General features: G+C 36.4%; 1 protein-coding gene across 1 annotated transcript in view; it reads right to left on the bottom strand.

The window, feature by feature from the left end:
- Nucleotides 1–15,792, bottom strand: part of Wdr44 (WD repeat domain 44) — a 101,436-nt gene that overhangs the window by 20,160 nt on the left and 65,484 nt on the right. The window contains exons 11-13 of the mRNA XM_008843864.2: nt 13,948–14,086; nt 12,658–12,722; nt 4,413–4,526 (exon numbers count right to left, since the gene is read on the bottom strand). Of these exons, the coding sequence (XP_008842086.1) occupies nt 4,413–4,526; nt 12,658–12,722; nt 13,948–14,086 (318 nt within the window). The remainder of the gene's footprint in view (nt 1–4,412; nt 4,527–12,657; nt 12,723–13,947; nt 14,087–15,792) is intronic.

Genomic DNA, 15,792 nt, shown 5'->3' with positions numbered 1-15,792 from the left:
TGTAATCACTATGCCAAAAAATCTGAATTACTGTAACATTTTGCATATTGTTAAAACTGTAACTTTAATTGTAAAAAAAAAATTAAAAAAAATGAGAAATCAAAAAAAAAAAAAAATCAACAACAAAATGGTGATATTCCTTAAAAAACCGAAAACAACAATAAAAAAACCACAAGGTAGATGGTGCCTAAGGAACAACACGAGGATGTACTTTCTCCTCCACGTGCATAAAACATCCATAAAAATTTCTAAGTGATTAATCCTTTGTTCCTGTATTTATCTCTTCAAGTATTTATAATATTAAGGATCAGAAAGTCCCAGCTTCCAAACTGGCACTAGTCCTTAAAATACATATTGTTCACATGAGGGAGGTATATAGTTTAATAACAAATATATTTCTGGGAACCAAGAAATTTAGAAAGGATGAAGGAAAGGAAATTTTCAAGAATTTGATTTTTTAAATCTTTGCAACATGCCCAACATTTGTTATTTTTGTATGCCAGCTCCTGTGGAGAGATGAGCTATTGTGACACAGGAATGGGCTAGAGAGGACTGTTCTAAAGCCATGTAAACTGTAATTCTTCTACTCCACAGCTAGATGCCTTATAAGCAAGTTCCTTCGCTCATACAAATCTACTTTTTCAAATCCTTCATAAAGAAATATCATGATTTCACATGTTTTGAGGGCACAAATACAGAGTACACTTAAAATATTTAAATTCTGTGTCCTCAGTGTCTGAAAACTCTACATAGCACATTCATAGGTAATTTTTAAAAATTATGTGTCTGTCTGTATGTGGGTATACGCATGTGAGTACATTTGAGTGTGGGAACTAAAAGTGCTGGATCACCTTGGAGCTAGAATTATAGGCGGTTGTAAATCCGAAGATATGTGCTAGGGATGGAATGTGGATCCTCTGTGTGAGAGCAGTACAAATGCTTACCACCTCTCCAGCCCATTCATAGGTAATGTTAATTGAGCATTTACTATGTTCTATCTAGGTAAATGTTTTATATTTACTAGATCAGTTAATCTTCCCTTTAAACTACAAAGAGCTATTTTTTTGGTCTTTTTGAGACAGGGTCTCTCTGTAGCCCCAGCTGTCCTGGAACTCACTAGGTAGACCAGGCTGGCCTTGAACTCACAGAGATCCGCCTGCCTCTGCCTCCCAAGTGCTGGGATTAAAGGCATGCACCACCATGCCTGAAGCTACTTTTATTATGCTTATTTTGAAGATGAGGCACAAATAGTTAAGGAAAATGGCTAAAGATCAGATAGTTATAAGGGACAAACTAGCAGAATACGAATCCTGGGAGTCTGGCTCCAGAGTCATGCTCTTAAGTAGGTGGTGAAGTGAACAACAGGTATATTTTGAGTGAATAGGAAATCCATGGCATCTACCAGTTATATATGCATAGGTTCTCAATATACTTTTTAATGTCACTTTTCTAAAGACAGGATCTCACTGTGTAGCACAGGCTGGTCTCAAACTCAGGATTTTCCTGCCTTTGCCTCTCAAGTGCTGGGATTACAGGCATGTGCCACCACTACTGGCCTAAGCAAGGTTCTTTCACTATTTCTTCTGTAAAGGAAAAGGGAGATGGTGGTCAGTGAGATAGGAAGGAAGTCCAGAAAGTAGAAACCAAAGAGAATATTTCAAAATTCATAGACTCAAATGATTAAATGATAGAAGTCAAGGAGAATTAATTCAAAGAAAAGATATTAATTCTGATGAGGAACAATAGTTCATATTATTTATTAATCTGGAAAATCTATAGTACCTAGCTATTTAATTGAATACTAATCTAGTTGTTTGTTGCTCTGAAGGTACTCTGCAGACACAGCTAACATTTGCCATCAGCTGACTTTAAAGAAATGGGATAATTGTTAATGATATGAGAGGTCTTCATCCAATTAGTTGAAAGCATCAAAAGGAAAAAAAGTTTACAGAGGATAGGAACTTCTGTAGCACCAACTAATGCTCTTTCAGTCCTCTAGGTCCATCTTACAAATGCAAAGTTGCTGGTCCCTACAATTGCACGAGTCAATTATTTGAAATAAACCTCTTTAGAGCACAAGAATGGTCACTAGAGGCTAGGAAGGGTATGAAGGAATGTGTTAACAGGTATTAAAACACAGATAGTAGGATAAATAAGTGCTAGCATCTACAGGACAGGAGTATGTCTGTAATCTATAACAATTTATTCTATGTATCCTAAAGAACTAGAAAAGAGGAGTCTGAAGGTACCAAATACAAAAATGATAAATGTTTAAGAATGCAGAGATGCTAATTGTCTTGATTTTATAACTATGTATTATATACATGTATTGAATTATCATACTATACCCCATTAATGTGTAATTACCATGTGTCAATTAAAACTTAAAAGTTATAAAACATAAACCTCCTTAAATCCAAAAGGTTCTTGGGTCAGTGAGATGAATCAGTAGGTAAAAAAGGTGCTTTCTGTTAAGTCTGAAAACCCAAGTTCAGTCCCTGGGATACACATGGTGGAAGAGGGAACTGACTCCTGCAGCCTATCCTCTGGACTCCCTATGTGTGCTATGGTACATGCACACACACAAATAAATAAATGTCATTTAAAACTGTCAAAAATAAAACTACAAAGGATCTGTTTCTCTTTGTTATGTATATGCATGTACATGCATATGGAGGTTTCAGGTGTTGTCCCTCTGGTGGTATCCACTTAATTTTTTGAAGTGTCTCTTACTGGCCTGGAATTTGTCAAGTAGACTAGGCTGGTGGGCCAGAGAGCCTCCATGATTCATCTGTCTATGCCTACCTATCCTGTGGTGCTGGGATTACAAGCACGTGTCACTATGCTCAGTCTTGTTTGAATTTTATGTGTTTTGTCTGCATGTATATAAGTGCACCATGTGCATGCAATGCCTGTGGAGCTCAGAAGAGGGTGTCAGATCCCCTGGAACTGGAGTTTATGGACTGTTGTTATCCAACATATGGATAATGGGAACCAAATTCGGGTCCTCTGGAAGAGCAGCCAGTACTCTTAACCATTGAGTCATATCTCTAGCCTCACCCCAGCTTTAAAAAAAAAATGTGAGTTCAGGGATCAAACCTCAAGCTTGCAAGATGTACTTAAACAACTATCCTACCTACCCATCCTGAAGTTTCTTTGGAGTATCTTTACTGACACTGTGGTCAGTAGAGATTTAATTTCCTTCAGTACAGGTGCATTTCAAGAAAAAAATTATTTTTTAAGAAAGGAAAATTAGTGCTTGGTTTCCAATAATTTGTTTTATACTTCTGATTTCAGGTGAGAATGATTATCAGGTAAATAATGTAAAGTGTGAAGACTCAGCTTAAAAACGAGGCTACATTACGACAGATGGATTACATAAAACATCCAGAACATCCAAACAGGTATGATGACAAACAGAAGCGGCAGTTCACAAATGGAGATTCAGTGGTGGAGCACAACAGGCATGCCAACCAAAGACTACAATCCTAGCACTTGGGAGGTGGAGGCTGAAGCAGGAGGATCACAGTGAAACTGATAACAGCCTTGGTTATATAGTAAGTCCCAGTCCAGTCCTGGCTACAGAGAGATTTGTTCTCAACAAAATAAAAGCAAAGCAAAGCAACAAACAGCAAACAGCTGGAGGAAGCTTGATTTAACTTGCCAAAATATACCAGTAATATCTTTGTTATATACAAGGTTTTCCTGACATAGTTAAAAATATATGGGCATCACTGGTATCCCAGATATTGTTTAGTTAGTGCAGTTCATTTTTCTCAAGTCAAAATGTCTAAATATTACTCTTTCAAATCCTAAACATATTTTAGATTTTGATTACTGACACAATTTAAGGTATCATGCAAAAATTCTAAGTTGTTTCATGTTTAAATACCTCATATACAATTTAAAACAGCTTATTTAACTAGAAAATTGTTAAGGTATTTGGGGGCAAAATAGTCCTTTTACTTCCTAAATAACAATGCTCTATGGACAAAACATCACAAAATGAACTGTTAAGCAAAAACATATAATTTTGTGAAGGTAGCAGCAGGTTAGCCCTAAAGCAGGCTTGAAGATAGAGTAGACTTGACCTTTGTAGCTGAGTCATATGCATTTTGCTGAGGATCATTTCTTTGTGAAAATCATTGTATATAAAAAGTAAATGGCAACAACTAGAGAGAGAGATCTTGATATACATAAACTGTTAAACAATACGAGCATTTACTTATCAGCCAAGCCTGATATTTCTTTTTTTATATAAACTCAGATTAACTTGCAAATAACTTTCACAAAGGCTATGTGAACATCCGAACACTTGTTAGTGTGATAATCACACAAATAAGACACTTATTTTTTATCCTGATGTCAAAGTTATACAGAATCGATGTATAATTCAAATAATAATTTCTTACTTTAGACCATGAAAGATCAAGGAGATCAGCAGTATGTCCTTTATATTTGCAAAATGGCCGCTGCCGAAATGGTGCATTTTTGTCATCTGGGTCTTCCTCACTTGCACTACATACCTAGTTAGACATAAAGACAAACTTTAAAAAACTGAAATGTAAGATTATCAAAATCAAAGTTTCAGACTTTCCCCAGCTCTTGTTCTCTCAGCAATTTGTATGCTGCCCATCTGAAATCCTGAGCCACCAAAAGCAGATTCCCCTTTATGCTGATTTCCTATTCCCTTTCTTTCATCGCCATGCAATAACAAATCAGAATCATTTTTGAAGAGAAATATTCTCTCATACACTTTTTTTATAGGGCAGGAATGGTTATTGTCTTTATTTGACACAGACACATGGTCAGAGGATTGATATGTGCTCATGTCTACACAGGTCGGCAGTGAAGGACTTCATTTTTCTCTCAGTATATATTTTTATTATTCATACAATACATCTTAATCATATTTAGACCCCCTCCCCTATATGCACCCCTACATAGCCCCCCCACTGGATTTCATGGATTCTGCCATATATGTTAAGGACTAATAAGTCAAGTTTGTGTCCCCAAGATGTCCCTTGGTGTGAGTACATCCACTGGAATCTGGTCATCCTATTTCCTTTAAAGAAGACCAATTTCTCCCTCACCTAGCAGTGATTAGCTGCCAACAGTTCCTAGGCTAAGGTTGGGGCCTCCTACCCATTTCCCTAGTTCTATGCTGGGTTTCTGTCTGGTTTAAGTTTCCATGGGTTTTGTGCATGCTGCCACCATTGCTGGTTTACATGAGCAAGTTCCCAGAAACCTGGAAACTTTATGGTCATGCACCACGCCTGGCTCTTAAAATCTTTCTGCCCTCCTCTTTCTCAATGGTCCCTGAGGCCTGGGTGGGTGAGGTTTAATATGAGTCCTATCACTCTTTTCCCTCCCTAACAGAGTCACTCTTTTGCGTCTTTTCTCAGCATCTGTTTCTTCGGCAGAAGTGGGGCAAGCACAAGGGGGTGAGTCATGACTGGTCTAAGCTACTTAAGCTTCTGAGCGATGACTGGTTTAGGCATAGCCATATGTTCAAGGGAACTCATGTAAGAGATTTTCCCCTTTTCCTACCTTTGAACAGTGTTTTCTCCCTATGACATCTGAGAATGTAGGTGCCTTCTTAGGACCACAAAGGGGAAAAGGCCCAAGAAAACTAAACAAAGGATAGGATAGCATAGAAAGCAGAAAGTTGGTGGGATCCCGTGTCCTTGAGGATACTGCTGAGCTAACTAACCTTATTGGGCCTTACTTCTAGACTCACTTCCTCATTATTTAATCTATTTTCAGTTAGGTTTTTGTAATTTGACAGGAGTGTGTGGAAAATAACACCACATACATGTGCCAAAATTTTAGTTATAGCATGCTTTGCATATTCATTATCTGAATGAATCTAAGCAATTTTTTGAAATAGGAATTAACACTATGAGTATGAAGGAATTAGGAAAAAAGGTGATAGTCTAAGAGGTTAAAGAAACATATGAAAGGTCACACAGTCACCTGTGAACAAGAGACTCAAAGCAGGAAAATAAGTTATGTAACTGTATGTCCAGATTTGTCCTTTAACTCATGTAGAGGATATAGCATGGAAAATATGGAGTGCCAGTGAAACCTTGAGTGATTAGGGAAGGGTGGCTAGGATGATGAGGATGGAGAAATGAAGTTTAAAGAGCTACCAAAAGAAATCAGGTTAGAAAGATACTTTGAGACCACCTTACCAAGGATCTCACATTTGCATTTCAAAAATCTAATGGCCTAAGGCCATAGAAAGACAACAGAATTCTGAAAAGGAAAAAGTAACGTGATCTGACCGGTACTTTAGAAAGAGAAATGTGGGCAATATCAAAGATGGTTTGGATAGAGCAAGTGGGCTTAGATGGAGGCAGGAAGAACAATGAGCTGTGAATTAGGACAGTAGCCATGGGATAGAAAAAAGCTACCACTATTTTATCTATATTAGAACTTGAATTTTGGTGCTACTGATGGAATCCAGGGCCTCATGATGCTAGACGGGTGCTCTTAATACTGTGCTTCATTCCCAGACCTATATAGAACTTGATAGGTTTATAAAAAAATCTTCACATGAACTACAAAGGTGGACCAGCAGCACTGAGCTTGGGACCACCTATCGAGCACTTCTCATCCTAGATAACTACAACTTCTTCCTCAAATTTTACTGCCAGGTAAGCACCGCTTAGAGGCGTAAAGTTAACAACCTTGTCCCATTACACAAAAGCCAACTTTTTAATAATTATTTACTTTTCATTAACTCCCTAACACATTTCCCCTAACTGTGACTCTAGGTCTGTCTTCCTTCCTTCCTTCTTTTCTTCTTTTCTTTCCTCCCTCCCTCCCCTCCCTCCCTCTCTCTCTTTCTTTCTTTAAACATCTATTTTCTTCTCCATGATGTTTTTGGTGCTAGAGATTGAACTCAGGGCCAATGACTTCACCTCCAGTCTCCCAACAGTTTTAATAATTTGGTGCATAAGAAAAGGGACATTATGAAATTCATGTCACCTTCAATTAAGTTTGTATTTTTACTCTATATACATGATGACAGGTTGTACTGTGTATAGTATGTCATGATGGAATTGCATTCTCTACTTGTTTTGCCAATACAGTCACCTTAAAAAAAAAAGAAAAGACTTCGCAACCTGGAATTTTCTATTTGTGTCATTATATTGGTGCTCAAAATGCTTTAGATTTCAGAGCATTTTAGATTTCAGATTAGGGATGTTCAACCTGTCTCCTAATTATCTGAAAATGTCTTTTTAAATTTGGACTTATCTGAAAAATTATTAGACTTTTGATAGTTACTAGATTTATTATATGCTAGATACTTTGATAGCTACATGGAATACCAAAACGAAAAAGACGTATCTTATCCTCTTATGGTCTATTCTCAGAATGATCATTTTAAAAGGGCAGATTATATCATTTTCTGTTCAGAAACACTCCACTGGCACCCATCTTTCTCAGACTACAAGCTAAGACCTTGTTGTAGACTACACTTTACCTCTGTGACTTCATCCTCTCCCTTGTTCACTGGCTCTAGCTATCCAGATCAGGATGTTGTTTCTTGGAACACAGAACTCCTGCCTTATAGCATTTTTACTCTTCCATATATAAAGAGGATCACTCCCTTATCTTCCTCAGATTTTGCTCAAATGACAATCTCTTGGTGAAGTTATGCTTGGTCATTTTACCCCAATATCTCACTTTATCTGGTGCATATTTTCCTTAATGTAAAGCCTATATTGTAAAACTCTTGGATAAACAAGGACAGTGTTTTCTTGTCATTCGGTTTGGCAATTCTTTCTTGGATATGGTATGAAATATAGTCTATGAAAGGAAAGAGACTTGTGGGACTGCAATAGTTCTCCCTTATACTCAATTTCAATGAACAGCAATCAAAACTATTAGTATTTGTTTTGACTCTTTCAAGAGAGAAAGAGAACATTCATATAACTTTATTACAGTATGTTACTATAACTATCCTGCTTCATTATAATGTATTGTTCAATCTCTTATTGTGTGTAATCTAAAAATTATGTTTTACCATTCATCTGCACACAGAAAAAAAAAACATGGCATATATAAGGTTTTGTAATACCCATGGTTTTGAACATCCACTGGGGGTTTTAGAATATATCCCCCAGAAGAGAGGCTACCATATATCAATGTAAAAAACTTTTTTTCACAGAAACTAAGCAATCAACCATATGAAATAGCAGTTACAGAATGGGAGAAATTATTTTTAACCCAAATATCTGATAAAGTTTAATATCCAAAATATATGAGAAATTCCTACAACTGAACAGTAAAAACCTAAACTAAAACCAGATTAAGTAACTCAATTAGTCCAAGGGGACAGGAAATTCCAATATGAGAAATTCCTACAACTGAATAGTTAAAAGCTAAACTAAAACCAGATTAAGTAACTCAATTAGTCCAAGGGGATAGGAATGTAGCTCATGAGTGTTCACCCAGCATACACAAAGCCGTGGGTTCTAGTCCCAGTACTTCAAAAAATGGTCAAAGGAACTGACAGGCATTTCTCCAGAGAAGGCATACAAATGGTCAACAGGTATATAAAAAGACATTCAATATCACTGTTCATGAGGGTGATTTGATTTGTACCACTGCAACTTAAAAATACAATGATATATCTCCCTAAAGTTAGTTATCAGGATGGCTATCATGAAAAAAATATAGTTAAGTGGTGGCAAGGATATAGAGAAAATGTAATTCTATAAACTACTGGTGGGAATGTTAATCAGTGCAATCGCCACGAAAAGCAGTATAGAGATGACTCAGAAAATTTAAAAAAGAACTACCATATGACCCAGTAACCCAATTCTTTGGTGTATAACCACAGGAACTGAAGTCAGAATCTGAAGAGATTTGTACTTTCATGTCCACTGAAGCCAAGACATGCAAGTAAACTAAATGCTCACTAACAGGTGAATGGATAAAGAAAATATGGCATACATATATCATACAATTCTATCCACCCTTTAAATAAAATTCTGCCATCTGTGATAACCAGAATGAACTTAGAAGATAAGTAAAATAAGCTAGACTCAGATGGGCAACTACTACCAAATACTGTTTATATAATAAATGTAAAATAGTTCACAGAAGCCAGAGACTAGTGGTTGCCAGGGGTCAGGGGACAGAGAAACAGGACAGTATTAGTCAAAGAGTATAAAGCTTCAATTGTATAAAATGAATAAGTGCTGGTGATTACTGCACATCAACAATGGCTACAGTTAATAATATTGTATTATACACTTAATTATTAAGAGTATTGATACTTTAAATTCTTATCACAAAAATAAGACATTAGGAAGAAATAACTGGAGTTGATGGATAGGTTTATGGCATATATTGTGGTTACAATTTCACAGTTGTACATTTATCTCCAAACTAACCCAAACTGTGTATGTTATGTAGGGCTCGTTGTATGCCACAACTCAAGAAAGTGTCTTTAAAATTTTTTATTTGTGTGCATGTATATGTGTGCACATATATCACAGTATGCAACTGGAAGTCAGAGAACAACTTGAGGGACTTGGTTCTCTCTTTCCAATATGTGGGTTCTGGGGATCCAACTCAGGTTGTCAGGTTTGGTGGCAAGCACTTTTTCCTGCTGAGCTATCTTTCTGGCCCTCAATAAAGTATCATAAAAAAATTTTCTTCTAGGGGCTGGAGAGATGGCTCAGGGGTTAAGAGCACAGACTGCTCTTGCAGAGGACCCGGGTTCGATTCCCAGCACCCACATGATGGCTACGAACCATCCTTGACTCCAGTTCCAGGGGAATCTGGCGCCCTCTTCTGACCTCCACAGCATTGCACAACACAGGTGCACTCACATACATGCAGGCAATACACTTATATGCATAAAATAAAAAATAATAAATACAAAAAAAGTTAAAAAAAATTATCTCCTAATATATATAATTCTTCTATGTAACTTTATAACAACTGATAAGTTTGTCTCCTTCTTTACTTACTATTTCTCTAGTTCTTAAAATAGTGACTAATATGCCCTAGAGACTTGATAAATATTTTTGAACCGATTGAAAAGAAAGTCCCAAAGGTCAAGATGTCAACTAGTGCAGCATAATGCATAAGAGAAAAGATTCTGGGGGTTGGAGAGATGGCTCAGTGGTAAGAGCACTGGTTGCTCTTGCAGTAGACCCGGGTTCAAATCCCAGCACCCACACAGTGGCTAACAACCATCTGTAACTCCAGTTCCAGGGGATCTGATGCCCTCTTCTGGCCTCTATGGGCACTGCATGACACAGGTGCATTTACATGCAGGCATAACACTCTTACACATAAGATAAAAATAAATTTTAAAAAGAGTATAGGTTTCAGAAAGAGAGATGGGTCCTAATTCTGATGCTGTATTTATCAACTATAAAACTAATGAGTTACTTAATATTTTTAAGCCTCCTTTTCTTCATCTGTAAAATGGAATTATTAATACCACTAAAGTATACGTTTATAAAACATTGCATACTTAAATTTCACATTTACTTTTTTTCAAGTCCTCCTAGATTCAGTATCCTTCATTCAAGTTTTAGATTCTAATGATCTGCTATCCCCAAAATTTTAAGCAGCAGTTGTTAGTAATACTCATTGACATTCTGCTAATTAAGCATATTGACCATAAATCTACCCAGGAAAAACACTAATTTCTACCTAAAAAGCACTTAACAACCTATACCATCAAAAAGAAATTTTACATAGAATCTTCATGTGCACAGTCTTGTCCAATTATAGATACTCAGAAACCAAGAAGTATAAAAGTTATACTAAAATCAACTCTGAAAATCTCCAGTTTATGTCTTCAGCATAGTAGAGTATACTAAGCATGCACCTCTTCCTTTCTAATATTTTCTGAGCTACTTTTGGGAATCAGTAGAAACAATATAGTAGTCAGGATTCTAGGGTTGGAAACACTATCAGTGAGTGGGAAAATAACCTTGGCATACCAATGTCTGCTTAACTGTAAAATAGGTCCTTTTATATTCAAATTTGCATGGATGATGAGAAAACAAGAGAAAGTACTTCAAAAAAAGAAAGACATCACTATCATGAGAGAGAGAGACAATGCATATATCAGGAGAGTAACCTTCGCTGTACCTACTATATCCCACTGTACCTAGAGTTAGTATAGTAATTGCAGATATCAGGGGCTGGAGAGATGGCTCAGTGGTCAAGAGTGCATACTGCTCTTCCAGAGGACCTGAGTTCAGTTTCCAACACCCATATCAGGTGGCTGAAAACCACCTGTAACTCAAGCTCTGGGAAATCTGATGCCCTCTTCTGGCCTCCAAGTATAGGTACCTATACTTGTGTATATATACTCAAACACAGACACACATAATTTAAAAAATATTCCAAATACCAAACCCCATTGGAATAGAGGTCTCTCTTAATTGACCCCAGATAGAATGAGAGGAGTCAAAGAATCTCAAATAACCTTTTCCTGAAAATAATAGGTATAACAACTATTTCAGAAGAAAAAATTGGAGTAGCACAAGAAAGATAACTAACTTTTTAATGAAAGAACTGTTGCAGTTCTTATTTATTAGGCTTTATGTTCAATTAATACTGTAATTATACTTAGGGATTTGGGGGTATTAGAAAGAAGTAGTTAAGAATCTGTATATAAGGTTGCTAAAGTAAATAGATAAAGACAATTCTATACAGTATAGTTTTTTTAAACAGCAATCAAACACCTGGAAACTTTATAGTACATTAAACGATCAAATAAGCAAATTCATAGTATCCCCAAAGCAAATCAGGTAAAAATTTGACCATACATAAATCAGTGAAGGCTTTAGGAAGGAAGAGGACCATGAAGAATGGGCATGTGGTTTGAATGGAAAGAAGGGAAGCTGAAAGCATCCAGATAAAGGCAAAACTTGCAATCAAAGCACAGAGGAAGGAATTCAGTCCTTATTACACACTTAGTATGGTCAGCATGCAGTAAGATGCCAAGAATTAGCCCAAAGCCTAACTAGGAAAACAAACTGAAAAGGTAAATATGATAAGAAATATAAAAGTACATATAACATATTATCAGAACACATCTGAGGAATAATTCTTCATGCTGGATTTAGGGTAACTAATAAAATAACATAAGATATTTGACCTGAATCCAGAGAGGGCAATCTGAACAAAGCAAACAGCACAGGAAAAGATACCAATGTGAGAGAATGCTTCCGTACAGACTTATATCTAGTACAGCAAGTAGGATTCACAGGCACTAGGGAATTAGAACTGAGTTGGAAAGATAATATGGGACAATATTAAGAAGGATTTTATTTCTGGAGGTCATAAAGAGACACCTGAAAAATTTAAAGCATAAAATGGCATCGTTACCATTATTATTAAAATATCTAACTTAGATTGAGGGAAAAGTGATTCTATTTTTTTTTAAGTAAGTATCAGAAGTTGGTACCCTGAATAACAATATTCACTATTTGACAATCTCTAACATCAGAATTTCTCACTTGTGAATACTAATAGATGAAACTTACTTTTAATATTACATCTTAATTTCAATGAAATGCTTTGACATAACTGTGATTTCTAGCTGAAAACTATTTTAGGATATCAGATAAAATCCTAGAATTTTACAATAGTAATAAAACATGAACATACCCCTGTGTCTGTGTCAGATTTTGATGAACTTAGACTTTCCTGAGATGGTGACGGGGACACACGTCCTAAAAACAGCATAATAATTGTAAAAAAGCATATATGCATGTCTACTCATCTACTAACCAAAATATTCTGAAATAATATAGTACCTAATTAATAATCATAGAATACAATACTATAGAAAAAATAGATCTTCTAAACATGAGCTGTAATCTTACAAGCACCCAAATATTTGTCTTTATCATTTCAAATAATTTTTAAATAAATTACCTTAACCAGTTCCCTAAATTAGTAAAAAAATACTGTTGAATCCTCAGTATTCATAGTGAATAATTTTTACTCATTACAATAAGTAGCAAGGGAAACATTAACAGGCCACAAAAGGGTCTAGGCTGAGGTCAGGGCTCAAGGGTCACTGAAATAGTCTTTTTGCTCCAGATGGATTAAGAAATGATGACCAGGTAGAACTAGAAAAACTCACTGTACAATTAACCCAGTTTAACTTTGTCTCATCAAATGTGTCATTATCTTTAGTTATGTATTATAGCATAATGTAAGGAAATTCGCATGGCCACAGGCCCGTTATCTCAGCTACCAGTTAGGCTGAGATAAAAGGATCCCAAGTTCAAGGCTCACCTGGGCTACCAAGAGAGTTCAAGGCCAGACTGGGCAAAATGGTGAGACACTATCTTAGAATAAAAAGTTAAAAAAAGAGGAGTGGGGTAGAGCGGGGTTGAGAATATAGCTTAGTGGTAGAGAACCTGCCTAGCATACATGAGGCCCTGGGTTAATTTCTAGTACAAAAAAAAAACCCAAAACAAAATAAAACATAGGATCTAGCTCACTGGTTGAAGGAATCTCTAGATAGTTCTATGATCAAGTTCTATTCAAGGTTGGCCTTAAATTCTTGATCCTCTTGCCTCAGCCTCCCCAAGTACCAAGATTACAGGTGCACAACACCCTGCCCTATAAATGTTGGCTACTATGGTAAGTACTGGTTACTACAAATGACTGGCCAGGTAAGGAGAGCAGTATAGTTGAATGCTCCTTATTAGATTCGGGAGCATGTTAGATTTTGGAATATTTTATAGTTTTATTACAAGTTCCCTAATCTGAAAAATGAAACCTGAAATGCTCTAAAATTTGAAAAATTTGAGCATTTTTCCAGTGTTCAATGAATTTCAGATTGTAAGATACTTCGGATTTGGGGACTGGAAATGCTCAACCTGTAGTGCACTTAAAGTTTAAAAATTCTAGATTTACTTAGATATTTAAATAAATTAAAACTACCTTCAGTGTTATATTTCATTCGCATATTGTTGAAATAGTCAAAAGCATTTTTTAAAGCCCATATTCTCACTACATTGTCTTGTCCAGCTGAGGCAAGTAATCGGCCACAGTGAGAAAATTTCATGGTCCAAACAGCTCCCTATGAAAACAGAAGGTTTAAAAATTACTGTAAGAGTTCAGAGACATTATTTACTTTAATCCAAACTTCAAAGTTATGCCATATTATACATTCCATGATAATTTTCACTTTACTAACTCTATTCATGGCCAAAAGACCAATGTTACAGTATTACTAAGGGAGACTTTCAGAAGAAAAGCATATTAAAATCATTATAGTTTTCAAAATTTAACCTAAAAAATTTAAAACCCCAAACCATGCACATATATGATAAAAATGAGGTTTTCTGGTGTTTATGTGTGTGCGTGCGGGTATATATGTTTGTGTGTATATGCACATGCATGTGAAGGCTAGAGAGCGATCTTAACTGTCATTTGTGAGAGTTCCTAAGTATCCAGAAATCTGATTTAGAAAAGTACAAACCCTAGCTTGGAAATCTCAGTCCCCTAGCTGAACATGAATGGGGCAGATAAAGCCCTGACATGGTACTAATAACTAACCAGGACTAAAAACAATAAAGGCTACCTTAGTCGTGACACCCACTGCATGAGACACTATAAGTATTAAAACAGTATGGTCTTATTCTCCTTTTCTCTTTGAAAACATGACTCTGCAGTATATGCCTAGAATCTTTATAGGTACTGAAAACAGTGGAGCAGTAAGTGTGTGTGCAGGAAAGTGTTAAAGAATGCAAATTCCTAGTAGGGAAGGGTCAAATTTCTATTACAACAAATACTATTATACCACACATTTTGGCGTATTAAAAAGATTACCTGTCCTCAGGGAAGAAAGATTATCCAAGTCACTAGCAACAGCTCATATATTTAAATAACAGTTATTTCTACAAAAGACAAGGTAAGACCTTATTGCCGAAGACAATATACTTGTGTCATAAATCATGGAGAATCAAGTGGCTACTGACCTGGAAGCTTCGTCTTTACTGGCTAGCTTTCATAGTGCTAGAAGGTACTATGCATGCTACCAGAGGCAAAAAGTAATCATCAATCACACCCAGCTGTGAACCCTGCAAGATGTGCCCACTAGTGCAACAGTGGCAAGAATGTTATGGAAGTAATCAACTACCCTTTGAATTTAAGGCCTATTCTACGAGAATGGAACGCATACCACGCCTGGCACCATTATCAGGGTAGAATCAGTGGTTAGATAGGTCACAGACATAGCGAAATTATTATGCTAAATGGATATACTATTTAAATGACTTATTGCTATACACATAGATTGGTACATCTCTCAACCCTCATCAGAGAAGCTTCTTGTAGTAAAGGCAATTAACACAGAGACATACAACACAGAGACATGGTCAATATGCAGAAAATAGGAGACTGAGGAATGCTCAACCCTAAATGGAACATCTATATCACACTCTCACACTCCTCCCAAGGCTCAGGGATTTCCACTGAAGCAGGAGGTAGAAAGATCATAAGAATCAGAAGTGGTAGATAAGACTATAGGGATAGTGCTTTCCAGACAACATGGCACTTGCAAATATAAATCACAGCAATTGTGACAACATGCACAAGACCTACTCAAGCTCAAAACAGACAAAATCCTAGCATGGGGGAAAGACAGCCCTACCCCCAGGTGAGGAGCTATTAAAGCATTTGATAGCTGCTGGTGGAGGAAGAGTCAGCTTTCTTTAAAGTTGTGACCCCTGGTAGTTAAACCATGCTCCATGGCAGTTTCCACACCTGAGTATTTGGGCAACA

The sequence above is a fragment of the Nannospalax galili genome, unplaced genomic scaffold (genome assembly GCF_000622305.1).
Source record: "Nannospalax galili isolate Female #2095 unplaced genomic scaffold, S.galili_v1.0 scaffold311, whole genome shotgun sequence".
NCBI lineage: Eukaryota > Metazoa > Chordata > Mammalia > Rodentia > Spalacidae > Nannospalax > Nannospalax galili.
This window is presented reverse-complemented; position numbering and strand designations above follow the sequence as displayed.